Here is a 26,193-nt window from a genome sequence, read left to right on the forward strand (position 1 = left end):
AAGACAATGAACTGTTTCATGAACTATCAGATTCAGATGATTTGTCATCCAGAAGTAGATATTTATATTTATTCTAAGAACTATAGAATACTATATATAAATAACACAAATATGCTATTTATCTCTTGCGAATGCAATAGGCCAGAGGGCTTTTAAGAGATGAATTAAAAATAAGCTCTAGTAATTCATAGAATTAGACCCAGATTCACAACAGCAAACACACCATAGACTGTAAATGAGAAGAGTGATGTTTAAAATATTGAAAGATGAAGGAGAGAGGAGGACAAACCGCACTGAACCACAGGATCATTCATTCGTTGCTCTACATCCTCTGTAGAAGTAACCAAACATTTTCTTTCTTAATGACTTTATTATTCTATCATTGTTGTCTGTTGGGCCCCGCGGTCATTCATCCACAGACCTGGTCAGGTTGGTCCTCACCACGCGTCCGTCCCTCTGTCCCCTCAGACCGGACAGGTAGACCTGAGGTTTGGGCACGCTGCTCCCCCCGTCCCGCTTGCTCTGACAGGCCGCGTCCTTGGGGAGCCACGTCTGAGTGGCGCCGTCCCGCCTCATGTGGCTCAGATCCGTCTGCGCCGAGTGCGTCACTTTGCTCCTGAGATCAGCCTGGAATTCCGGACAGAAAAACCAACGCATACATATAAGACGTGTTTGTTTTCACGCGCGATTCTCTCCGGCTCACCAGTTGGATGGCTTTCCTCCGGAGCGCCCACTCGTTCCACTCGTACGACTGGACGACGCCCGTCCCCGCCGGGTGGACGTCCGTCTGTGTGCCGCTCTCACACTTGGTGACGGGCTTCACCGGCGAAGTCTCTCCCAGCAGAATCTGCAACCATCCACACGGACAGGTCAGTGCGCAGCAAAGGTCGGCCACAGAGGAGAAAGAAATACACGGAGCAACACTCCACAGGGAAGAGGCTGCTGACCTCTGAGTAAGGACTGACGCGGGAAAACTGTTGGTGGAGTTCGAGGAGGCGAATGAGTTCGGGGAACTGCTTGGCCTTCTCCGCCACCTCTGCAACGAAGGCGCCTGGACCGGCGGCAAATTTCAGGGCAGCTTCTTTGGAGCTGAAAACGTAGAACTTCTCCTCGTGGTGAAGGACTCCGATGTGAGGGTTGCCTGCAACATCGAGGACGCTCGTCATCAGCGTGTGTGTGTTCGGTGGGAAGGTTAGAGGGAAGGAACAAGGTACCTGGGAGCAGGAGCCCGTCCCTGCTCGCCAGAGTGTGGCCACAGACCGCGTTGTACTGCAGGGGCAGCTGGCTGAAACCGGCTGTTGTTTCAGGAAGGAGCCATTCCTGAGTGGGCATCTCAGCTGGGACGATGCGCTCGTCTGAGGAAAACAAAAAAAAACATTTAAGGGAGATTGCTTTATTTGTTATATTTTCTTTTTTTTTTGCACATGGCTCACATTGTTATTATGAGTGTCTGATAGCAAAAGGGAAAGGAAACAAATATATTATCAGAGATTATTAGTTTAGTGTCTAACCTATTCTTGCTCAAGGGGAAGTCTCGTTCTTAAATCCTGAGGATTAGGCCTTATCCACATTGATAAAATAAGCTAGATGACTATTGCAAATCTTTTAGATAATTCCCTCCTGAACTAATATCTGAAGTGAAGCCGCTACGCACAACCCTCAGGCCTTTTGTAAAGCAATGACGTGCTCCTGTTCCTGGCACGGAGAGAATAAAGCGAGCTGCACACCGTGTTACTGCTTCCATACCCGATGACTCGGCCATTCTCTGCTCGTCTGTCTTCACCTCCGAGGCCTCCAGCAGGACGTCCAAAGGCGCCTCAGAGAAAATCTTGGCCTGAGAGGCCACGAAGGGCTGCAGGTTGAGCGCGATGTTGGAGAGGACGTTCAGCAGCTCGCCCTCATCCTGAAGTCCGGACCACAGCTTTGAAATAGACTTGAAAAGCGGCTGAAAGACAATGTGAGGCGGGACCCAAATTAAGCTGCGGGGGGAAAAATCTAATAGTAATAAAAATAGCAATGTAACAGAAGGGAGAAATCCACTTACGAAAACTTTTGCAGTCGGTACGGCCATCTTTGATTGCACAGTTTCTCTCAGCAGCTTCATGTGTGATGAGAGCTCAGCCTGCAGGGTCTCGACGTGCTCGGCACACACACACGCATCAGACTGGAAAAAATGAGTAAGACAAACAAAGCTATTATTTACCGTCCATTTCCCTCTGAGACATGAGTTCGCCTGCCTTCTTTTACTCAGTGAGCTGCAAAACTTGGTGCTTTTTATGATCTGAACATACACTCTAATAGTAACAGATGACGGCTGCATTGCCACAAACTCTGTGTTACCTCACCAGTAACATTTTGAGGAAGGCTTCATGCTGCCTGACGTTGTAGAGCGCCTGTTTGAGCAGGACAACGGGAACGTCCCGTCCTGCGGGCGGACCGTCACACTCCGTGAGCCTCTCCAGCACGGCCGTGTATTTCCAGGCCAGAGTCTGTGACGCTTTCAGCTCCTTTTCTACGCTGTGAGCGGTGACTGGGAGAGCGACGGTGAGAACCGCGGGCACTGCGGAGAGAGAACGTAGGAGGAAGTAACATCAGTACCGGATGCAGTAGAGGACGTTGTCTTCTGGTCCAATAAAAATTACAAAAAACATTGTAAAAGCTTTAATGTGAATGTTCCACTAAGCCCCCTTTCTGTCAAACTGTCTGCAATGTAACGCAGTGACGTAGCCTGGTGCCCCGTACTTAGTTCACTGAGGTCGGCCTCCTCGCCTGACCTCCTGCCGGCTTTGTTGAAGAGTTGGATCCCCGTGACGAGCATGCAGAGCTCTTTGAGCTGCTGCTCCTTGTCCCTCTTTAAGAGCACCATGAAGGCTCCCAGTTCAGTCTGAGGGAAGACGCTCTGCAGGGCCGCTGGGACGACAGGACGAGAGGTCAAGAAAATGTGCACGACTGTTGACTCTGTCTTCGCTCGCGAGGCTTTTATGGAAAGAAGTGAAGTCGAACCTGCAGCCTCTCGCACGGCGCTGTCGTCCGCGGGCGAGTCAATGCCGGACCGCAGCTGGATGTAGGTGATGATTTTATTGTACAAAGCGTGTAATTCCTCCCATGTTTTCCCTCTGCTGTCGGTGATCTCTCTGCTCACCACACCCAGCCTCGACTCCCCCAAACGGTGGATTTCCTCAAGAAACTCACCTGCGTGCACAGCGGTACCTGCTTAGTCATGATATTCATATTATAGACAGATGGTCATTTGTATTTCAAATAATGTTGACTTAACTTCATCATCTGAATGACCGGCATTATATCAAAGTCAACACACTATATTGAAAAATGCGTTATCATCAAGATCACGTGTGTCGTTGCACACAAACATGTCATTCATAGGGATAACGCAGCTAATACATGGGATTATCTTTCACACGGGTGAAAGATAATTCGGTTTATTCCTGTTGTGATTTTATAAACACTTACGTCGGGAGGTGTAATTCATATTAAAATACATTTGCATCTTGATAGTGTCAAGTGACGGGCTGCACTCTTCCATCAGTTTATCCAGACACAGCTGAAAGAAACGATGGAGGAAAGATGGAGGTTAGGAAACAAAACAGGTTTGCTCTTCAAGGTCAGCGTGCAAGTTTTTTTTAACTTCACGTTGACACATAACATTTCAGTCAATGTTAAAACTTACTGAACATGTCAAATGTAAATACTAAATAAAATAAATAAATACTAAAACTGATTTGATTTGATTAAAAATAGATATGTTGTGTTTTTTTTCTTGAAGACATGATTTGATTCCCAGAGGAAACTAAACAGTAACTCACCCCTTCCAGTTTCTGGACGTCTTGTTTTGTCAGTGTTCGATCGACATTAAACCCATTTCTTGGGTCCAGAATCACAGCTTTCACCTGAGCACATTTAGAAAAATGAAATATATATAAAATATATGAAAAGTTGGCTAGCATTATAATAGCAATGACATTAGCATCCGGCTAACTTTCGCTAACGTCGTTATATTAAATGTTAGCCTAACGTTTGTCAGCTAGCATTAGCTCAACTGCTAGCATCTAGCTACGGTTCACTGACCATAAAAGCCACCAAAGAGTCCGACGCCGCGTGTCCTCTCGCTGCGCACTCCCGCGATATTTCGCGAATAATGTTTTCAATCACGATTTCTGCGCAAGCTCTGGACATTCCCTCCGACATAATGTAATTTATCTCAACTAAGATTTACCGTTAGTTATTATTCAGTACCGATTCAAACTACGTTCACAAGTTTGTTGACAGTTGGTTGCCATAGTAACTTATACTCAGAAACGCGTCACTCGCGGTGTAGCCAGTGACCGTTGCTAGGCAACAGCTTGGGGCTTTGTTTACTTCCGGTCCGTTTGACTTTTACCGTGTCAGAAAATACACTGGTTTTAAGTATATTTAAGTATCAAAGTGTCTATTGAATACTGCGTTAACCCAGAGTTTTATGTGGCAAAATATAATCATTTTCAGAAGATTTAAAAAATGACAAGTAATGTTGGGCAGTAGGTTCAATTATTACAGACCCTGGCGCTCTAATTTTTACTTTAGAGCGCTTGTAAAATAAAATAAAAAGAACATTCGTAATAGTGGAATACTGCTAAAATGTTCAAATTAATTTTGCTGGTATTCAAGAGGGACACGGAATAATTATCTTAAAGCATACATTGAATTAGAACTACTTTGTAGGCCCATGTAATATACAACCATTGTTGTCTTGCCAGCCTGTTGCCATGCAGAGAATACGGACCTCATTATGTTTAAGTCGCAAAGAGTTTTTAAAGCATATGAACGTTTCCTCAACATTCTATTGCAGTCAATGAAAGCTTGAACATACTGTTCAATGTTTGACACTAAATGCAAACATTAGCAGTGGTAGAACATTTTTACTTCAGCTACTGAAATATTGTGAATTATCCCTACAACACGCCATAGGCCTGTTAAACAAAAAAGGAACGCAAAATAGATTTAAAAATATTTATTATAAAAACTGGACATGACAGAAACATCATGGTTTTGGTGAAACATTGCGAGTCCAGACAGTTCAGGTACGTTCAGGAGGAGGAGACCAAGTAAACAAGGCACACAGAGTGCATCAGAGGATTGTGTGCAGAAGTAGTCACATTTAGTGTAGATTTCCAGTTAAGAGATGAACTTAAGGTCTCACGATAAACGCCATGCTTTTAAAGGGGCACTTCACATAAAGCCAAAGGAAAACATGCAAAAGTGCACATAAATCACATGCAACAAAATAACGGCATGCAAAACAGAACAATCCAATAAAACCGATTAAGTATAAATATACACAGGATTGGGAAAGTGGGTTTTTGGAATCAATAGTATTGAGATAAATGCAGCAGTTTGGCACCATTGGAACACCTTTCAAAAATATCAACACTACTGTGCAAGTGTTATAAATACAAACACTTATCAGATCGGAAGGTATTAAAACAGTGCAGTCAAATAGAAAACATTAAAGAGAACTTCAACTTCAGAAAATGGACGAAACTCTTCACATGCAGCAGTAGCATTTAACATCATCGGCTCATCCAACAGACTAATCAAGTGATGGCGGCACTCATTCCTCATATTAAAATCCTCATACCAACTTTCCCAAAACCAAAAGTTCACTCAAGTGGAGGATCGACAAGTGGGTGACAAAACCCTTTACTTCTTATTCTGAGAACAGATTCTCCTCTCCAGCTCACGTTACTGCAGAATACTGATGCAGAATCACGTCTTGATTCGATTCGTTTCAGGAGTATTGGGGCCACTGACGGGAAAAAGATTTGCGATGTATAAATATTATAAAAGATTTTAGAAATAAAAAGGACTGTTTGCAAAAGAATAAAAGCAATATAGGTTATAAAAAAAGCCACATCACAACTAGGAAAGAAATACTTTTGAAAAATTCTACAATTTTTAAAATAAAAGTTAATAATTTGAGGGGAAATTAATTAACAGTAAAAACATGAACTATTTCTACCAATAATTCTCCTACGAGTGGCCCCAATAATCAATATAATGCAGCGATACAAAAAATAAAATCCTTGTTCTGAACATCACTGAACAGGAACGCAACAGTCACCATTTCTATCACATAAAAAACACATTCACTTTAACTTGTTGGATAAATACACTTTATAAATTGATATTAGATTAATATATAATTTGGAGTCGGCACATAGAGTTGTCTTTGTGAGCTTATTCCTGAAACAGTCTCAAAGGCCAGCTTCAATTCTAGTCCCTTAAACCACAAACATCAACACACTTGCTCTTAAAGTCTCGAGACAGAAATACTTTCCCAAAAAGGGAAACTTAAGACAAATAAAAGGTTCTTTCGGACACCAACTGACATGAATTTCATGGACAAACAGATTTCATCGATAATGTTGTTGGATCCTAGTAGATAAAATCTAGTGATGACGAAGGTCAAACAGACTCCAAAGAACTCAAGACAAATACATGAAAGCCTTAAAACGGCACCGTACGCAATTGCACTTCGGGGGGGGGACATGGCGTCAAGCGGCCCGTCTCAGAAGCACTTCCTGAAGACAATCTGGGGCCCGTGCTCCTCGTATTCCTCCTGGCTGATCCAAGCGTCGCAGAAGGTGGGCAGGTTGGCCAGCACCGCCCCCCCGCTCCACACGGAGAAGTCCCTGTCCTGGGGGGTGGTGACGCGGACGCTCTCCCCCACGTCGGGGGGAACCAGCCCTCTGATTTCAGCCCGGAGCCGCTCGGGGAGGCCCGGCAGCAGCGTGTTCCCGCCTGCGTTAAGGAGGGGTGGGAGAATTAAGTGACCCGAAAGGAGGAGTCTTTAAATGGATTTACTCGCCGCAGTCACTGCGGTTAATGCTCTTATGTGGTTGCTTAAAAAGAACAAAAGTTACCCGAGAGCACGATGTTTCCCAGGAAGCAGCGCCGCAGGTCGATGTCTGAGCTGAGGACGGACTTGAAGATACTCTCGTGCATCCCGTAATGATCCCGTCCAATCAGCTCGGGTTTGAAGAGAATCTCAGGAGCCCTGCAGGAACGAGGAGGCGGTTGTGAGAGAACTCTTCTTTGACAAGTCTGTTGGAAGGTTGTTATTTAAAAAAATAAAAATAAAAAATAAAAAAATGTAAAACTCAGTAGAGTCACCTGAACCGCTCCGTGCCGAGTGTGACGATCTGTCCGTCCGGCATGCTGTAATGCTTCTCTCTGCAGGGGTCGGCCCCCCGACTCAGCTCGGCGTCGTAGTCGACAGCCACACAGCAGCAGCTCTCCTTCATCTCCCTCACGATCTCCATCTCCGCCGTGGTGCGCATGCTCACCCCTTGTTCCTGCAGAAGCTTTGGGCACCGCAAAGGGTCACGCCTACAGACCCACACGCTGCTTTTGTGACAGACTTTTTTATTAAGTTATCAAAGCAAGAGCCAAGATGGATAGAAAAATAAGTAAAAAGCCCCGAATGTTCAATCTCTTCACCCGCACTCTGTTAGCGGAGTCATCCAATGACATCACTGACCATGAATTGGTTAACCAAACTAAGTGAATACCTTTTTCAGGTGCAGGGTGACGTCCGCACCGGCCAGAGGGAAGCGCTGCACGGCATGAGGGAGACAGTAGCCCTCGAACACAGGCACGCTGTGGCTGACTCCGTCTCCAGAGTCAAACACCACACCTTCAACCAGAACAACACATCAGGAGGAATCCTCCGCAGCAGGAAAGTAAGGCTGTAAACAAGTAAATCCATCCAGTGAAATGCAGAAATGAGTCAAGTCACCAGTCGACCTCCCTGCAGCGTAGAGCGCCAGCACCGCCTGCATGGCCACGTAGGTGAAGGGAACATTGAAGCACTCGAACATGATCTCCACCATGCGCTCGCGGTTCTGCGAGGGGTTCATGGCCGCCTCGGTGAGCAGGACGGGGTGATCGTCTGGATCCACGCTCAGCTGCTGGAAGGTGTGATGCCAAATCTAAAAAAAACGTAGAAACAGTCGAGGTAACGAACCTGCTGATTCAGGTCCTCCAAATATGCGGGCCGGGATCGTGAGCTAAGGGACAAGTTAGCAACCGCTAAATTCCATTTAGTTTTTTGTTGTCGTTTGTATTCCAATGTATTAATACTGTTAAGTAAATGACTCATTGCAGATTTGTTGAGAAATAAAATCAATCTTTTCCTAGTAACGCATGTCATCTGGCCTCTGCATCACTTAGATTCACCTTTTCCATGTCGTCCCAGCTGCGAATGATCCCGTTCTTAATGGGATGTTTCAGAGCCAGAACTCCTCTCATGTGTTGAGCCTCATGTCCAATGTAGATTTCTCTTTCAAGGTTCCCATTCATTATTTCCTGCAACAAAAACCCAAAACTTTCTGATCAGAAGGGCCGGCTTGAGGCAAACAAACATAATTAAATTATATCAATAACTTATAGCCAATAACAAATGGTAAATAATCCTACCTCGTATTTTGGCATTCCAATAATTGTTGGGAATATAATGTTTGGGAGGTCTTGATCTGCAAATCCTGCTTTCATCAAACCGGACCCCGTATCCAGGACGATGGGAGTCTTGAAATCTGTCATCTGCAATCACATTCAGATGGATTTTCATCTGAATCGAACTAACAATAACGCAGACGAGGCCCTGCAACGTTTGTCCATTAAACACAATCTGGTTGCCAAAAGCCTTCAAAATATCTTTAAACATGGGAGTCGAGGTGGAGTTTGAGATTAATCAATAACAGATGTGCTCGGAATAAGAGTTTCATAAAGCTTAAGATTTGATTGAAACACAGTTGTGTAAACTTGCCGCAAAAGTGTTATTTGCTTATCAATATTTGCACAATTCACGACCAGGAAGTTAAAGCAATTGTCTTTTCTTTAATGAAATGAGGAAAACATTTTTGGGGTCTAAACCCTACGGCACGATATTCAAACTTTTATGACACGCGCACGCACACACGCACGCACACGCTAAGCTAACCACGTTATAAGGGGGATGCCCTGCTGCGTTACAGGAGATTGCGTACCTCTCTCGTTTTGATGTTTAGCTGGGCCCGAATCCCAGGTGACCCGGAGCCCGATATCCTCATGGCCTCCGAGCTCTGAAAGCCAACAGCGAAGCCTTCGCTCTGCTCATCTCTTCCACCGGGGTCAAAGCCCAGAGGTCGGCCCGGGGGCAGCTGGGGAGCCGACTGCCCACCAGCAGGTACAGTCTGGTCCTCCTCTGCATCTTCTTCTGATGCATCCTCTTCACATTCAGCGGTTATTTCAGACAAGTGTTCCAATGAAACGTTGCATTTCTCTGTGAGCACATGGTTATTATTGTTATTATTGCTGCTGCTGCTGCTGCTGCTGCTGCGTTCCTCCACATCTGGACGGACTACGGTTTGACTGGCATCCTCAGGCTGAGTCACCAAAGCGGGATCAGAGGCACCGGCGGGCCGAGCTGGATCCTGCAGCTCTGCGTCAGGAGGAGGTTCGTGCTCAGCGACGGTGTCGTGGTTCACGGGAAGTGGAGCCGGTCTTGGCTCGGGAACGAGGGGACCGTGTGATTTCCCCCCCGGGTCAAACGCGCCAACATCTGGCTCAATTCTAGAGGGCGACGACGCATCTTCACAGGATTTGTCAAATTTGCTCCTAAAGAGAGAACCCGGATGTTGGATTAGCACCTCCTCCGGGGCTTCCTTCACATCTGAGGTGGCTTTAATAAATGCTGGCGAGCAATCAGCTTGACATTGGGAATCTGGAGGTGGAACAGTATCTTCTGGTGTAGCGTCCTTGGCAACATCGGGACCAGACACAGCTAGAACATTTTCAGTTTTACAGGTTTCCTGAGAATCCTTCTGGACCGAAGGTGTTGAATGTGTACTCGGTGATCTACAGCTACCTGCTAAAAGCTCGTCGCACAGCCAGAGGTCTTCCGTATCCTGACTTCTAGCCTTCTCCATTACAGAACATCTTACAACCCTTCTGGTTTGGCCCTTGTGCTTCTTCGCTTTACGTTCTTTGTCCAAACTCTTCTCGAGCTTCTCCACCTCCCGTTTCTCCTTTGCCAGTTGTAGCTGAAAAGCCTGCCTCTCCTCGCTCATACGCGACAGCCCGTTGGCATCCGGAGGTTCCCCCACAGAGAGTTCCTCTTCAGCGTTGCCGTCGCAGCTCCGGAGGTCCTGGATCTTCAGGTTCTCCTCCATAATCAGCTCCTCCAGGATCTGGACTTTCCTCATCTCCGTCCGCAGGTCCGGCTTGCTGGGAAAATCCCCCGTGGCAGCGTCAGTCTCGCTGGCAGATCCAGCTGGTCTGGGCTCACAGAGGTAGTCTGAGTCTGCGGGGCCGAGGTAATCCTCCAGGCCGAGAACACCAGCTTCAGCCAGCTCACTGGACGACATCTTTAAAACATCGACACAAGCCGATGAGGCACAATGAACGCAGGTTCACAGCCTGTGCTGAATACTGCAGTCTATTAAACAGTATAACGTTTTTATCTATATTAAAAAGGCAACCCAAACGTACCGCACCGAGCTGGTCCTCACCGTCCCACGGGGGCCACTGATGGTGCATCTCCTCCGACCTCAGCAGGGCGTCCAGCACCGCCTCCTGAGCCAGAACGTTTTCCTCTTTCTGAGGAGGACGACGTTTTAACTTCGGGCTTCGGACGATAGAACCCTCGTTTTGCACACAGTGAAAACCTCCCCGCCTGCGGCCCTTTAAATGTCGTCAATCGTTTGCTTCTCTACTCAAACTCTTACCTCCAGGATTTCATCTGCCCGGTCCAGAATCATTTCCACTGCCCTCAGGTCCTCCTGCTCCTTCACATCCCAGTCATTTAGGGAGACATCCAGCACACTGAGGCAATCAAACAAATACATTTTCAGTTGACTGTAAAGTTAAAACAGTAACTTAACGGTCAATGTTTTAAGGAAACATCTTTGAAATCAGTATGAAAGAACAAGTGTAGAATGTTCAAGTGATTGAACTTGTTTGACGGACGCGTTACCCGTCCACAGCATCCGGATTCTGGTCGCGGAGGTCATACGAGTCCCAGAGGAGCGTAGGGATCCCCTCCGTGGTGCAGACCGACCCGTCTCCTCCTTGTGTGATCGTGCTGGAGAGGATGTGGCGATCCTCTGGACTGCTTTGCGGGCGCATCCTCCAGTCTGCGCTCAGTGGGCGCGCGGGCGGCGTGCCGGTCAGAGCCTCCGTCTGCGTGGGCTGATCTCGAGACCCGTCGGCCAGGTCGGGGTCGGCGGGTTCGCGGGACTGCAGCGCGCTCTTCTGCGGCGTCGGGTTCTGCGTGATGGTGACCGTGTACGAGTTCTCCAGATCGTCTATCGGTAAGCTGAGCCAGGGGTTGTTGGGCGCCGGCGCCGAGCGCTTCACTTTGATCTCCAGGTTGAGGGACTCCACGGCCGCCTTGGGGACGACACGGATGCTGGCCCTGGAGGAGTTCCCCAAGGAGCCAAAGTCAAACTCCCCTCTGGGATCCTCGCCGCCCGAGACACCGGCGGCGTTCTCCTGGTGGCTCGCGGCGCGTCTCGCACAGTCCCCGCCCCCACACGCCTCCGGCTGGTTGGTGCCGGCGCCATCGAAACCAGAGTCGAAGGAGCTGAAGGAGGGGGGTTTGCCCTCAGACAACGCGGAAACCGTAGACGCAGACTTTTCTAGAAGACTGCTCGCTTCCTTCCCGCCTCGGTCGACGTCCTGCACGTGCTCGGTCGCTCCGTCGGCGGAGGAGGAGGAGCCAACGCTGCCGCGCCGCAGCAGCTCGTACTGCCACTGTAAGGCCAGCTGGAGGTGACCGACAGCCACGGGGCCCGAAGTCATCAGCAGTTTCCTCAGGGTCAAGCACCTGAAGATTTAAAAGCAATGCTTAGGTGGTTTGATCATCTACTTCCTGAAGGTGGTACGACTCCAGGCAATCATGTCACCGTTTCTATCAACGGCCGGCCAAAGGGTCACCATCACTGCATCGGAGGGGTCAAGTCATTAGAAGCAGTTTCTACTTCTCTGGTTAGATCGCCAACGCAGAGAACAGACCTTCCAGACAGGCGCGCTTCATTTAATAAACATTTCCAGGTTCACTCGCTTCCAAAACAAAGTGAGAAAGGCTCTCAAGCGTACTTCTAACCGTTGAAAACAAAGAAGCCATAGATTTCTGCTGCGACATTAGGCTCCATGCGCTCGCTCACCTGTGAGACATCCGCTTGCCCGCCTCCTGGATCTCGTCATCCGGAATGGCTTTGGACAGATGAGCCAGATGGACCAACTCCTCTGTATCTGGAGGTGGATTCGTCTTCAGGAAGGAGGACATCTTGTACCTCCACGCAGGGATCGTCCCCCAGTTCCTGCTCTGGACGTCGTCTCCGGCGACTCCGGACAGCAGCTGCTGGAGGACGTTCTCGCACAGGACCAGGCGGTACCAGCTGTCGGCCTGCGGGAGGAACAGAGTTTGGGACACTTTAACTTACAAGGTTTCTAGATCGTGGGGCCGATTTGTTACATAAAAATAAAAACATAGAAGGAATGGAGGAGGAGTCTCTCAGCGCAATTAACCATCTCAAAAAGGAATCAATTTGAAACTGAAACTATAGAATGGTTTAACTGACATTTAGAAAAACTTCAGATTGGAGACTAAACGTCAATGAGTACTTTCAAAAAGGTCCTCGGAGGTGGAGGACTTGCCTTGTTGTAGTGTTTGTGGTAGCTGGAAACCGCTCTGAGGGTTCGGAGGATGAAGTTCACAGCAGAGTAGAGTTTCTCTTTCAGCCGCTTCACATCCAGAACCCAGCGCTCGCTGGTCTGCCCGTCGTACAGAAGGACCTCCGCCACTGCGTGGATCACATCCTCAGCGCAGCCAACGAGGGCCTGGTAAAGGAGGAGGGATGGAGTCATTCAGAGATGGAGGTCAATCACAGTACTTCAATGTACCGATAGGAAACACGTAGATCATAAAGAGGAATCGCTATGAAACCAAACAGTAAAATCGTTACCATTGCAGGCGTGTGAATGGACACTTCAAATTCTGACACCAACATCACTGCCCTCGCAGCATCCTTGGCGATCTCTATTTTGTAAGGCTGGAGCTTCTCTTGCAGGAGAGTCTTGATCTGCTCTGTGATCTGGACACAAAGAGGAAACACATCTTGGTTCGTGGAAGCAGTCCGAAATTTAAGAGGCAAACGCGGCTTGTTTAAAACGTGAAAGCACAGACTCGCCTGCAGGGCGTCCTCTCGCAGCTGGAACATCTGCAACTGGAGGCGGGCCTTAGAAAAGGCCTGCTGCCACAGAAGCTCCACTTTTTCCATAGCAGCAGTTATTCTGTAAAACACAAAAGACCTCTTCAAACGATGAAAATCCAAATGACGTTTTTTTGCTGTAACAGTGTAGTTTTGGCGATAAATGTCTGTGTTTGAGCACGTTACCAATAAGCGCCAGCTACGGCTGCTAAGCCAAATAAAACATTTAGCCAACAAAGGCCGCACAAACTTCATTTTGCCCCTCGCGGTTTGGCCGTTGAGCAACGCGGGGAAGCGGCGTACAGAGGATCAAGACAACAGGCTGGAACCGCGCGCCGTACCTGCTGTGGTTCTGCAGCATGTCGAAGGCGGTGTGGGTGAAGAGGGCGGTGCCGGCCATCGCCTGGTAGCACGGCTCCTTCTCGGGGTGACGTAGCTTCTCCGCGACACCCTCGCAGTGGTTCAGCAGTTCATCCAGGCCCAGCTCCCTGAAGACATGAACGGGCAGACGGGTTAGTTTTAAGATGCCGCGAAAGAAAACATTATCTGAAATAATGTGCAAACTGTATCTCGTTTCCCGGTGTGGAAAAACTAGCTGAACAAGTAACACGGGAAATAAAGACACATGCAAATGACAAGATGGAAGACAAAATGTAACCTATACCTGGGAGTGGCTACACTTTGTTGATACTTAAAATAAACGGCCCAGTTCACACAGGGAGTAAGCAATAAGTCAGATGCTTATTCTCCATTTAGTCAAATCATTAGAATCAGACCAGACTAGACAGACGTTGCCCCCCACGGGAGGAGAAGAGAAAGGAGTTGTGAGCCCGACCTCCTCAGCTGCTGGAACTTGGCTTCGTTGGTGGAGCAGAAGTGTCGGAGCTCGTGGAAGGTGGAGGGCGGAGGCAGCCTGGACAGCGCCTGCAGGGTGGAGATGCACGAGGGCAACCGCTGGACCACGGACAGAAACTCCTGAACAAACGCATTGATCTCCTGCGAAGAGAAGAGACGGTACAGAGGAAAAAAAGTCAAAATGTGAATGCATCCCTTTGTTGAATAACAATAAATGATCCTTTAAACAAAATATCCTATATTTTTTTTAGAGTATAGTTTTACAATTAATTGTTTTTTGGGAGGTTTACTTCACCACCTACACGAAGGTGCAGCAGCGTTCATGTAGTCGCATCCTAAACAGGTCTCCTACACGCAGAGAGCTGCCACGGTTAATGAACACGGCCATCATGGCAAAATGCCCCCGAGAAAAACATGAATGAATGTATAATGCAATGAGGAGACGGGGCTCCTTTCACTTGCTAATAAGGTCAGCTGACCACGCGATGCGTTCGCTCAAGCTTCACCACGGTAACGAGACAATAGACGCCATGAATGGATTCACACATGAAAACCTCTCCTGACTGAGGGAGGCCGAGCGCCTTCCCCATCACAAAGAACCGCTAGTCGGAGTAAATATTTTGGGCCTCGGCATTGCACGTCTGGCAGAGCGTGGGGTTTGTGCGGGGGCCATTTGCGAGCGCGAGAACCCAGGAACAGCCGGCAAGGACAATGTGACTGTGTGTTAAACCCTCCGACTGATCACAAGACAGATTCATGAGACAGTCTTTGATTCGCTCAGAGGCCCAAACACGGGTTTCAACCGTAAATAAATATCATCTTGGCAAACAGATTAGAGCTGCAAATGCCAAAATTAGTTCATAAATTGTTTAATTTCTCACACACACACACACACACACACACACACACACACACACACACACACACACACACACACGCACACGCACACGCACACGCACACACTTTTTAAAGGGAGGATGGCTGCCAAAACCACCGTGAGATTAAATGAGCGACAAAAAAAGATGAATTGATAAAATCTGACAAATGGATTTCTGTTTTAAGAAATTCCTTATCTATTAAAGTTTGCATCAACGCGTGTTTTGAGGGAAGGGACGACCTTGATGAAGGCCACCCAACTGTGGTGACAGTAGACCAGGTAACCGCCCAACGATGCCGTTAGCTGGCTTCGGTCAATGTGGTTGGAGAGCTCGGGGATTTCTTTCAGCAGCACTTTCTGCAACAAAGATCAGATGCAAGTTATCTACCGGAGCCAAAACAAAACAAAAAAAGCTTCAGTATGAGTCGCTTCGCTCACCTTGAACGAGGCCGTGTGAGACTTTGAGGGAGCCAGCAGCTTCAGCAGCAGCTTGACACCGTCCTTCTTTTTGGGCTGAACGATGTACACACTGTGGACGGTCCGCTTGTTCCGCTAGAGATTGGGAAAGTAAAAGAAAGTGATCTGATTTAATTAATTCTGCTGTTTAAGCCTACATTTAGCCTTTTTGACTATTGACAAAAAAAACGCCGCACGCACGCGGTAGCCCCGCCCTAAAGCATTATAAGACTTTGAGATCATAAACTCATGTTTACAGAGGGAATAAATGTGATTTTTTCCATTGACTTCTATGTGACCGGAGGAGTCGCCCCCTGGTGGATATTAAAGAGAATACAGGTTTACTTCAGCATTGGGGGCAGTTTTAAAAGGAAAGGAGTTTCCACCTAAAATGACCAAAACCCATTGACACTCAGTGAAAAGTTAAACTTTTGAAAAGGCCGTTTGGGGGTCAGGGAGGCTTACAGGCAAGCGCAATGTTAAAGCCCATCTAGAGTGCATACAAATAATAAAAATGAAACCTGTAAACAAAATGCTTGCTGACATCAGCACCAGCAGCCAGGGACAAAGAAAATAAACTCTTTTTCCTTCTGGGGAGGACGAGAGTTTAGTGACAAAAGGGCAGCACATAATGCAATTTAACATTTAGGCTTTACCATTAAATAACCCAGCATGTGACCAGCAACGCATGTGACCGCCCCCACACACTGGACCTCTACGGCGACTACAGACTTTCCACACTTTGTTGCCTTGAAGAACCGCTCAGGCTATGGCTCTTTGAAACTATAAAGCACTTGTTGCATAACTTAAATGCTGCAAGAAAGAGCTCCAGCTAGTCAAGAGGGCAATCACAAGGTGAGCGCGTCACCGCACTGCGTGCAGAGAGGACGCAAGTCCTGCATGCATAAGTCATACAAAGCCAACTGCAGCAACTCCAAGCTAGTTTCTCAAAAGCTCTGTGTGAACATACAATACTTTCACTATGAAACGGTAATAAAATAATACTGGCCTCCATCCTTCAGCAGCCGAGAGGAAGGCGCTCGGGACATTCCTCTCGGCCCTGATTCAGTTCTGTGGTTGCAGTTGGACTTCGCACACAGGAAATAACATATCAAAAGCTGAAATGAATCCGGCACAGATCCAACAAAACAAACAGAATCTTTAGTCAGGAGCCGTTTGTTCCCAACATGAACTCAGCGTTGATTTATTCATCCCACAACCTGCATAGTTCAGTAAGTGCTGTAGTCATGTGAACCCAGACAAAGATATCAAGTATTTATTTTTTGTCTAAACCAAACTTGAGTTGCATTGAGATCTTAAAACACGTTTTTCCCCTCATTGAGTGCAAGCGTGTGGTGAATGAATTAAAGAACTTACAACAAAATGTTCATATAAAATGTAATTTCAGTAGATTTCAAAACAACATTGCACTCCTTTTCTATGAATAAAACATTTGAATGAAATATAAAAAACTGCTCAAATTGGAAAATAAAGTGCTCTTAAATTAAGCTCATGTGCATCTAAAGATCCAGCTTTGTTTACATCCATCCGGCCCATCGTCTTCCACATCTCGGCCCTGCAGTTGCAAACGATTATAGTGTAATAGTTTCAAACCATTGGAAGGCGTGTGAAGCGTCACATCATGTGCATCCTCGCGCGTGTGCACAATAAGGACCCACTCATGTACAAACCAAATGCTTCTGGATGGTCTCTTGTTCTTATGCTGAAAAGGCACTTTGCAGGTTATACGACTAATCAAGGTTGTTGTGGTTTTTGTTTCGATACAGAAGGTTGCAGCGTTATATCTGCCGAGGACACGTTCCTTAAACTGCAGGTGTAGTTGTCATCCACACACAGCGGCACTCGGCCGGGACAGTACCTCAAGCAGGAGCAGCGTCTCGGCCACGAATCTGGTGGTTTGGAGCGACGCAGACCTCAGATCAGCCACCGCCGACACCAAACTCCTCTTCTCCTGCCTCTTACTGTGGCAAGAGAACAAATCAATCACACACACACACACACACACACACACACACACACACACACACACACACACACACACACACACACACACACACACACACACACACACACACACACACACACACACACACACACACACACACACACACACACACACACACACACACACACACACACACACACACAGATGTAGACTCCACGTACTTGTGCAGACACAGAAAGTAATTTATGAAGTCCACCACTTCTGCTTGGCTGAGTTCTGAGGAGAGTTTGGCTTGTTCGTCTGCCGGGAACACGATCAGAGGGCAGCCGTGTTGATCAAAAGCACCTGTACGGACAGGTAACGCGATAAAAAGTCAATCTTGTCAATACAACTTATAATTGTTCTAGGATTATTGGCAGTATGCAACACTTTAATGCAGCACTATTCGGTACCTTAATGAGCTCTACAGGTCTTAATTAGCGGTTTAGAGCTTTAATATAAACCTCAGAACAAACCACATTTAAGAGGTGGAGGATTTAATAGCTACCAGGGAATAACACGGCTGCAGAGTCGAGCATGTGATCAGCGGGCAGCGGCGGGGAGGATTCCTGCACCGACTCCTGCAAGTCTAGAGAAAAAAAAAACATTTTTAGTGGAAAATTATTTTTTTTTCTCTTCGTTTTATTGAAAACACAAGAATGTTTGAGCAGCGGGGAAGGAAACCGGCTCAGTTTCCTCTAAATCCTCACCACATTTAGAAGGACAAAAAGAAAGTTTAGTGGAAACTCTGTGCAGTGATGAAAAGTGTCCACGTTTGCATCGGTGCGCGTTCACGCGGCGGCTCCTACCTGCTGCGCGGCGGCTCATCTTCCCTCACTAACGGCTCCTTCTCCGCGACAGGTTTTCTCTTTCCTCTCTGTTGTTTCCTTTTGCAAATCGACCCCCAGAAACGTGGCCACTGACCCCGAGCAGGAGGAGTAACACGGAGCGGTTCTACAGCGTCGCCGGTGAACCGGGCCGGTGGTGCTGCTCCGCCATGTTGTTCGCCTCTTCACCAACGGCTGACCGCGCTAACCCCGCGGACCGGCCGCCGCTCGCCTCCGTTTATACGAGCCGAAGAGGGCGGAGAAAAACAAAGGAGGAGGGCGGGCACAACGTGGGGGGGGGGACCTCCTCCTCCCTCCTCCCTCGGTGACCCATCGTAGACACAAGTTTTATGGCATCATAAAACCAGCTTCATGTCTTCTTCAAAACTACGTGATGTTTAGTCAGGGAATTATGGTAATTTAGAGGGAAGCGGAGTACGACGTGGGGGCGTGGTTACCTTGTGATTGACAGGCCGCCGCGGTTACCATAGACAACATACCAGTGGCCGACGTCACGATAAGGGCCTTAAAAAGACAAGGTATGCCAGAGGGCGGGGCTACCTTGTGATTGACAGGTCGCTACAATGGCGTTGACCGATCGCTGTTTGTATAGACTTTTACGTTTCATGGGCTTAAGGTTGTGGACTTGGCTTCCATGAACGGTACTTGTAACATGTTGGTTGTGTTTTCAGCGTTCGGTTGTTCTTGTTTCACTTCTTGTTGTAAAAAAAGTAAGAAAACTGAATTCCAGAAAACCAATTAGTGATTTCATCAGGATCAGGAATCAGGAAACATTTATTGCCAAAATATGCCAAACATACATGGTCATATTGTGTTCCATTATGGGAAATGTTAGAGTTGTACACATACCAGGAACTAATGTCCAGATATCTCTTCTGCTTCAATTTTTAAACATTCTTTTAAAATATGTCTCTCACAAAAAGCTCAACCTTATGGGAGGGCATCCCTGAAATAGTTCTACAGCTTCAAACTGTCCTTTGTTTTCAGTTCAAAATTATGTTTATGATGAATGAATAGACAAAAAGAAATAGTTCACACGTCTTATCTCTTATAAGCAGCTGATCTGCTCACCTCTGAAAACAAGCTTTTCCTGTGTAGGAGCAGCCACGCATCACCTTTCTGTCGATACACCAAACAGGCCCGACTGCATTGAAAACAGTCCTTCACTTAACTTTGTAAGATCAAAAACAAAGGCTGCTGAGTCATTCAAAACTCGAGTTCAGCATTCTATAGAGTACTTGTTATAGTTAGATGCAGAGGACGTCTTAGTAAAAAGAGTGATTTGTAAGAATGTTGCTGTAAGGATTTTCAACTCTTCCTGCACGGCATTGTAATTTCCACAACACATTCTTGGCACAACACAGTTGCAACACAAACAAAACTCTTACATATTATTTGCTTCTCCAGCAAATCATGTGAGACACCATGTGATTAGCACATGGCTTTCTGTTCATAAATAAACATCCCAGCATCAATGGCAGATGTTAAAGTAACTGCAGGGTCGGATGAGGCCACTTGGGGGCCGTAGAGGACAAATTAGCTTCCAATATTTGGTTCCAACACGTTCTCAAATCCACTAAACAGCCTCTTGTGACCGTCCTCTTTTACACAGATTACCTTCATACAAACATGGAAACTCAACTTGGCCATTTAAACATTTTAAATGAATACTCTGACCCAGGCACAAATAATACAACTCTTACGATACACCGAAACGTTCAATTTAACAATACTATCTCCAGTTTTGCTCAATAGGCTGGAAATACCTTTTGATATGTTTCCATTTTTTTCTTCCCCTATTTTAAGGGCTGACGTTTATGTCTTATATGTTTTATATTTATTTAATTTCCCTAACCTCATAACCGCTTCAAAATATTTTATTTTGTAAGGTAGAACCGGAAGTTGTTTTCAAGCGACATCGGCGCTGATGTGATCTAGTGATGTCATACGCGTTGACGGTATCATCGCGGCCAGACGACACACATCTACACACCTTGTATGTTAATAGACCGCCTTTTTCCCCCGTTTAACCACACAACGCGTGTTCTTTTCGTATAAACTCGGTTGAGTCTCATAGGAAAGTTGTAGCGGTAGCATCAAGCTAATTATCGTCATCATTAGCCAGTGAACGCTACAGCGGTGACATGCTAATGAGCCTAAGCTAACGTGCTAGCAGTGCCAACCGTCATTCGGGCGGAGCGGAGACCATTGACCTGAGGATCTGTTCAAGATGTCCTGAGGTTCATAACATCCGTAACGGAGGTTATCGCTGTTCTTTTGTTCAGTCGTGTTTTTTTTTTTAAAAGAAGAAGTCTGCGGGGTTCGAGGAGATGAACACGCCGCTCGGGAGGAGCGGCTTGGTCGGACTCGCAGTCGGAGCCACGGCCGGTTGCGGCTTGATCGCCTTCATGATCTTCAGGGAGATCAGTAGGAGGAGATCCCGGAGACTGGTGCTGGAGGCCCGGCCGGCTCTCCGGCTGTGTGACGGTTCGGAGGAAGCGGAGCTGCTGCTGCGGGACACGCTGGATGCGCGGGGTGGGTGGGGTTCGCCCTGGGACCGACCGATTTGGCTCTGGCTTTAATCGCATTTAACAAACCCTTTAGTCATGATGATAAAACATCTTAACATCTGTGCACCCCCCCCCCCCCCCCTCCAACAAAAAGCTTGGAGGCAATGGGTTAAACTGCATTTAATGAGTAACTAATAGGCTATTTCAAGCCTTATTTCATGATCTAAACATTTTAAATGACGCCTTTTACAATGCAGCCGTGAGGCAAGTGCCCTCAGAAGGATCAATCACCCAAAGTAAACGGATCCGAGGTTAGTTGCCACAGATGAGCTCAAGGATTTGGTGAGAAGCAAGATGTTGACAGGAGTCACTTGAGATGGTTCAGGCACAATGAAGTGGAAGGAAACCAGGGGCAGCCTCACGTTACACTGAATAAAATATCCCGTCTAGTTAGAAAGTGCTCGCTTGCTGCCCCCCGGCCTGCTAAGCAGAGGCAAAGCTGTGCGCGTTCCTGTTTGAGATGGCGTTAGGCGTCAGGGGCCTGAATCATGAGTCCGAACCGCCGCGTGTAACTTCTTTCCGTGTCCTCCTCCAGAGGTGGAGGCCCAGCAGCAGGCCCTGGCGGCGGTGGAGGCGGTGGTGCAAGGCCTGTCCCCCCAGCAGCAGCTGGAGCTGAGGACCCAGCTGGACCAGGTGCTGAACTGCGTGGTCTCGCTGCGCTCAGAGGTGGCTGATCTGAGGGGCGGCCTGCAGGACATCGCTGTGCAGATCATCCAGGATGTCAAGTGAGTCCCGGTGGTGAAATGTCCCCTCGCTGCATGACACCTGATAGATCCGATTGGGACATAAAGAAAAGTCATTGTTGTCAGAAGGACAATATACACAAATAGTTAATAGTATTTTCAGAAAAGTCGTCTTCAAAAAATACGGTAAAAAAATGGAAAAGGTGACAATTTACTAATGACAGAAACACCAATCCAGTCGTAGCTGGCTCACAAATGATACATGTATTTATATGACTTCATCACATCAGAGACAAGTTCATCTAATTGGAAGTTCCAATTTTCCTTATTCATAAAATTATGCCTATGTTTGTTGTCATGCATACTGTGTTCTAGTCACAAAAACCCAAACTGTACAGCACTGAGCATATACATGTAAAGGCTGTGGTCACATTGTAGATGTTCCCCCTGCGCCCCCCCATCCAGAAAGGGCGTGGAGGACAGTCAGCGGGTACGTCGGCGGCGCCACATCATCCACAGGGAGCGCACCGACTCCACCGGCTCCAGCTCCATCTACTTCACGGCCAGCCAGGGCGTGGCCAGCGCGTACGAGACCAGCGAAGGAGGGTACGTCGTCCGTGTCGCCTGTAACCGCCTTAGTGGACCAACACACGCGTGCACTAAATATCACGCGGCCGATCCTCAGCTATGTTAACAAAGCAGAAGGGAGAGCAGAGCGTTGCCACCCGGCACCCATACATGCTGCTGTATTAGTGCCTGAATAGACTTTTAGGCTGCATTACACAATTGATCAATGCAGCTTAAAAGTTGAGGTCGTTCTTTGGAGGCATCCAAAACCATTACAGACTGTTAATCATACAGTGTAGTTAATAGTACATGACTCTCTGACCCTGAGACACAAATTCAGACTCCACGAAGCTCCAGCTACCGGAATAACTGCCAACGGGAAAAGCAACATTAATTCAGTTGAATTGTGTAAATGCCATTTTTTTGAGTCCATGTGTGCACCACACACCCGCACTTCAATCGCCGCCACCACACGTAGTCCTAGAGCACGTAGCCAGTTTGCTGCAGCAGATCAGCCACGGGACGGAAGCAGAGACACACATGACAGACTACATGATCCTCCTGGGTGGAGATGAATGAGTCATTCAGCAAATAAAGATGCGCTCGCCTCAGGTACTCGACGGCCTACGCCGAGTCGGACTACACTGACCGGGACACGGACAAAGAGGAGGGCGAGCGGGAGCCAGAGCCAGAGCAGGAGTCCGAGGGGGAGGACGAGGACAGGAGCTGTGCCACTGTCCTCACCCTCCGTCAGGAAGACTCCCATGAGGAGGAAGCGGAGGAGAGAGGGCTGCTGGAGGAGGACGAGGAGGATGAGGAGGAGGAGGAGGAGGGCGGCCTGCAGCTGGTGACGGAGGTCCCCAGCGGGGAGCTGGCTCTCCTGCTGGCTCAGAGCGACGTCCTGCACACCGGAGACGGCAGTCTGAAGGCAGAGGGCTTTCGCCTGCTGCTGGACAACCGAGCAGAGGTGAGGGACACTATGGTCCGTGTCATTATAGAGAAGAATACATAATGCAAACTATCCATGATGTGGCTATGAAATATATCCTGCTTGAAGCTGAGCAAGCAAAGATCCCAAATCGATGCTGACTGGTGTTTTTACTGATTCTGTGTCGGCAGTATGGAGACAGCAGGGAGTTTCTATGGCGACTGGCTCGGGCTTACCGTGACATGTACGAGTCCACTGAGGACAAACAAGAGAAGGAGACCTACGCTCAACGAGGTGATGGACACACACGACGCCAAATACAGAAGTTAAGACTCAAACTGAGAATGAAATCTGAGAAAAACAATGATAGAATGAACCAGTCAAATAACTTTGTTGATCGGCAGAAAACATTTTTTATATATTTTGAACCCCAGCAGCCTTCAGCTTTGACTCCTACGTGACACCTAGTGGCAGCTCGAGGAAAGTACACCAAAAACATACATATACTTCTCGCCACTTCTTACAAATCAATTGTCGTCATGGATACTTAAGTTAATAATTAAGCCCGCATGTCATCAGGGTGTGTAACGCATTTACCTAAAGTGGAGTATCCATGTCAACAACACCATAAAGGCTGCTCAAGGACCCTGGGAGTGTGTCTCATACACAACATAAACGGAACTAGACGGTCTGTGTCTGACCGCCTCAGCGGATCGTGACCCGGTGTGACGGTTGTGGTTCCTGTCACTGAGCTGTGGGCTGGTCTTACAGGTCAGGAGGAGGCCGAGTTGGCCCTGAAGAAGAACGGCCTCAACGCCGAGTGTCACAAATGGTAAAGTAACACGCTGGACTTCCACCACATTCGGACCGTTGCTGCGTATTCTGACGTCTGGCGCCTTTGCTCTGTGTGTGTCTGTCTCCAGGTTTGCTGTGCTGACAGGACTGACCTCCAAACACGAGAGCATGCACGGCAAGCTGAAGAGCAGCAACATCTTAAAGGTACCACATGTGCACATCGTGGGTATCTAGACAGTGTTTGTTTTGACAGACCGACTGAGATGCTTACTGGATAACTCACTTACCTGCTGACTGACTTATAACCAACTTACTTATTTTGCTTAATGACTTGCCTACTGTCCTTGAGGGGAATTTGCCTCAAGCACAGAACTGCAGTCCGTTGGCTTAAAATAGGAAAGAAATCCTCAGATAAACTACATCAGACCATTGTGTAGAAAAACACAGTCAGTGCTCTCGTATTAAACCACGAGAGAAATCGGAACAAACGTGTTCATCTTCAGAGAAGAGAGGACGTTGAGTCTTTGATTTTTCTTCTTCTGTCTTGTTCAGGAGCATCTGGACCGAGCTCTCGCCCTGAGAGACGACGACCCCATGTGTTACTACTTGCTCGGCAGATGGTGCTACGAGGTCAGAGGCGTCTGACTTATTGATCCCTCCCGTCCTATAAGATCCAAACGGTCACGCTCGTACTATCCGCCACTCCAGTTCGAAGGTTGTTTTGTGACACGTGTGTGTGTGTGTGTGTGTGCGCAGGTAGCCACTCTGGACTGGCTGGAGAAGAAGGCGGCCGCCGCCCTCTACCAGAGCCCCCCCACCTCCACACTGCATGACGCGCTCGAGAACTTCCTCAAGGTACCAGAGTCTTTGAGATGACGAGAGATTTCACGTTAGACTTCCACTCCGGGGGGGGTGATTAAGTTATTATTAACTCAAAATTCAGCCATGTGCGGTGAGAGATAATTGTCACGAGCACTGTGACAACGTTTTAAAAAAGATGAGGAGGGGATACTTGGTTTTGTGTGTTAATTGAAAGGTTGTGGAAGCGAACGTTCATCACTACATTATTTACTTGTGTGTTATATTCCAGGCAGAGGAACTCAGTCCAGCTTTCTCCAAGATGGTGAGACTTTACATCGCACAGGTAAACACGCCGTCCTCAACACGGACAAAACCAATATCATATCCACACTATTGGTGCGTTTCTCTATATTATGTAATAATAATTATAAAACTAAGGGCTTAAAATGACGTTTGGTGGCAGCAGATTTTATACCTCAGCATGTCTGACATTTAGCGTGATGTGAACTTTGACCTTTAGTGTCACAAGGAACTGGGAAACATCTCTGAGGCCACGAACTGGACTGCGCTGGCTCTGAAGACGCCCACAATCTCCGATGATGTAAGAGCATCCCATTTAACATCGACCACCTGATGACCACCAAAAGTCTATTTCTGTTCTGTTGTTTTTCTTTTGAGTATTCTGAGTTGTGGAGATTTTTTGTCACAATGTTTCCCCAATTGTGTGCATTTTTCTTTGTAGGATGAAACGACTAAACTGGAGGCTCAGCTCCGAGTCCTAATTGACAGAAACATCTGAAGAAGAAAGAAAAAATATATATATTTATATATTCATATGTCCTTATATCCAACTGATGAGGCCAATGGCCCTGATTGGCTCGTCAGGCCGCCAATCTGTGGTCATCCAATCAGATCTCATCCCCGTTCCCTTTATTGGATACTTCTGTCACTGTGAAAGATGGACTTTATTGATGTATATTTATTTTCTCTAATCGAGCTAAAAGTAATGTTTATTGTGATTTGTCTTTGTAATATCTCTTGTTTAAATATTGATCTGCCTTGTTAACTGACAAACATAGCTTATCATGTCTGACTGCTGGTTAGCTGGTCCAGATTCATTAACCAGGGATGTTCTGAGAGCTTTACGTCAAAGAGGAAACCTAATTAACTCATGCATCCATTAATTCAATTTCTGTTCTCCCTGTATTATGATAGTTGTGCTGGGTCGATCCCAAATTGTCTTTGTGTTGACACAATTGTAGTACTACTCTGAATATATCTTTTCTGCTCCAACTTCATTTCATTCGATTATGGAGTTTAAAGCATCTGCACTGATCCGTGTACTTGTTTTTTTCATTTGTTTCTGAAGTGAAAGTTAAGCCGCTTTGATCTAACATCACTTTGTTTCCAATTCTAATTTGTTCCTTTTTCAGTTACTATTGTGAAACTCATTTAATCCTGCGATGAAAAGTCAATATGCACTCAAGTGATCCTCGTTTAACATGGAATAAAATTGTTTTTTTGTATTCATGTCTTGCTGTGTGTTCAACAACCAGAG

General features: G+C 47.1%; 3 protein-coding genes across 5 annotated transcripts; 1 reads left to right on the forward strand and 2 right to left on the reverse strand.

Annotated features, from left to right (window-relative positions):
• Window positions 1-350: 350 nt before the first annotated feature.
• cfap206 (cilia and flagella associated protein 206) lies at window positions 351-4,334 on the reverse strand. Of its 2 annotated transcripts, none has more exons than XM_040160834.2 (12): window positions 4,087-4,334; window positions 3,825-3,908; window positions 3,472-3,562; window positions 3,004-3,192; window positions 2,743-2,910; window positions 2,346-2,560; window positions 2,045-2,164; window positions 1,747-1,945; window positions 1,215-1,355; window positions 948-1,141; window positions 704-847; window positions 351-627 (listed from the first exon to the last, which is right to left on the reverse strand). In XM_040160834.2, exons 1-12 carry the CDS (start codon window positions 4,204-4,206, stop codon window positions 406-408), a joined length of 1,887 nt encoding a protein of 628 aa, XP_040016768.2. In that variant the 5' UTR covers window positions 4,207-4,334; the 3' UTR covers window positions 351-405. The 2 variants fall into 2 exon arrangements, with proteins under 2 accessions (XP_040016768.2, XP_077949662.1); XM_078093536.1 differs by having other exon boundaries at window positions 4,235-4,298.
• Window positions 4,335-4,993: 659 nt separating this feature from the next.
• Window positions 4,994-18,772, reverse strand: LOC120807635 (uncharacterized). 2 transcript variants are annotated; one of them, XR_013453404.1, is made up of 23 exons: window positions 18,253-18,772; window positions 17,952-18,032; window positions 17,626-17,749; window positions 17,318-17,420; window positions 15,421-15,534; window positions 15,223-15,339; window positions 14,086-14,246; window positions 13,592-13,738; window positions 13,230-13,332; window positions 13,005-13,133; window positions 12,697-12,879; window positions 12,204-12,445; window positions 11,012-11,863; window positions 10,764-10,860; window positions 10,528-10,635; window positions 9,045-10,403; window positions 8,476-8,598; window positions 8,236-8,364; window positions 7,796-7,988; window positions 7,569-7,693; window positions 7,171-7,401; window positions 6,921-7,054; window positions 4,994-6,798 (listed from the first exon to the last, which is right to left on the reverse strand). XR_013453404.1 is itself a non-coding variant. In XM_040159871.2 (23 exons), the coding sequence occupies exons 1-23, from the start codon at window positions 18,269-18,271 to the stop codon at window positions 6,566-6,568; spliced, it is 5,067 nt and encodes a 1,688-aa protein (XP_040015805.2). In that variant the 5' UTR covers window positions 18,272-18,772; the 3' UTR covers window positions 4,994-6,565. The 2 variants fall into 2 exon arrangements, 1 of the variants encoding a protein (XP_040015805.2); XM_040159871.2 differs by having other exon boundaries at window positions 7,171-7,361.
• Window positions 18,773-20,161: 1,389 nt separating this feature from the next.
• Window positions 20,162-26,161, forward strand: rmdn3 (regulator of microtubule dynamics 3). Its single transcript, XM_040159876.2, has 12 exons — window positions 20,162-20,826; window positions 21,397-21,586; window positions 22,010-22,150; window positions 22,724-23,078; window positions 23,231-23,333; window positions 23,811-23,871; window positions 23,963-24,038; window positions 24,387-24,464; window positions 24,591-24,689; window positions 24,925-24,978; window positions 25,156-25,236; window positions 25,378-26,161. Exons 1-12 carry the CDS (start codon window positions 20,622-20,624, stop codon window positions 25,432-25,434), a joined length of 1,500 nt encoding a protein of 499 aa, XP_040015810.2. The 5' UTR covers window positions 20,162-20,621; the 3' UTR covers window positions 25,435-26,161.
• Window positions 26,162-26,193: the final 32 nt, after the last annotated feature.

Source organism: Gasterosteus aculeatus, chromosome 18, assembly GCF_964276395.1.
Source record: "Gasterosteus aculeatus chromosome 18, fGasAcu3.hap1.1, whole genome shotgun sequence".
Classification (NCBI taxonomy): Eukaryota; Metazoa; Chordata; class Actinopteri; order Perciformes; family Gasterosteidae; genus Gasterosteus; species Gasterosteus aculeatus.

What these genes read in the sequence shown, in the direction of transcription:
- cfap206 (XM_040160834.2), bottom strand. Translation starts at nt 4,206, where the DNA reads ATGTCGGAGGGAATGTCCAGAGCTTGCGCAGAAATCGTGATTGAAAAC. An exon ending in ACGTCCAGAAACTGGAAGGG is followed by an intron (nt 3,563 to 3,824) that starts GTGAGTTACTGT and finishes CGTTTCTTTCAG; the next exon opens with CTGTGTCTGGATAAACTGAT. An exon ending in CCTTCCTCAAAATGTTACTG is followed by an intron (nt 2,165 to 2,345) that starts GTGAGGTAACAC and finishes CATTTTTTCCAG; the next exon opens with TCTGATGCGTGTGTGTGTGC.
- rmdn3 (XM_040159876.2), top strand. Translation starts at nt 20,622, where the DNA reads ATGAACACGCCGCTCGGGAGGAGCGGCTTGGTCGGACTCGCAGTCGGA. An exon ending in CGCTCGAGAACTTCCTCAAG is followed by an intron (nt 24,690 to 24,924) that starts GTACCAGAGTCT and finishes GTTATATTCCAG; the next exon opens with GCAGAGGAACTCAGTCCAGC. An exon ending in TGAGACTTTACATCGCACAG is followed by an intron (nt 24,979 to 25,155) that starts GTAAACACGCCG and finishes TTTGACCTTTAG; the next exon opens with TGTCACAAGGAACTGGGAAA.
- LOC120807635 (XM_040159871.2), bottom strand. An exon ending in GTTGGGTGGCCTTCATCAAG is followed by an intron (nt 14,247 to 15,222) that starts GTCGTCCCTTCC and finishes TTCTCTTCGCAG; the next exon opens with GAGATCAATGCGTTTGTTCA. An exon ending in GGCAAGCGGATGTCTCACAG is followed by an intron (nt 11,864 to 12,203) that starts GTGAGCGAGCGC and finishes TTAAATCTTCAG; the next exon opens with GTGCTTGACCCTGAGGAAAC.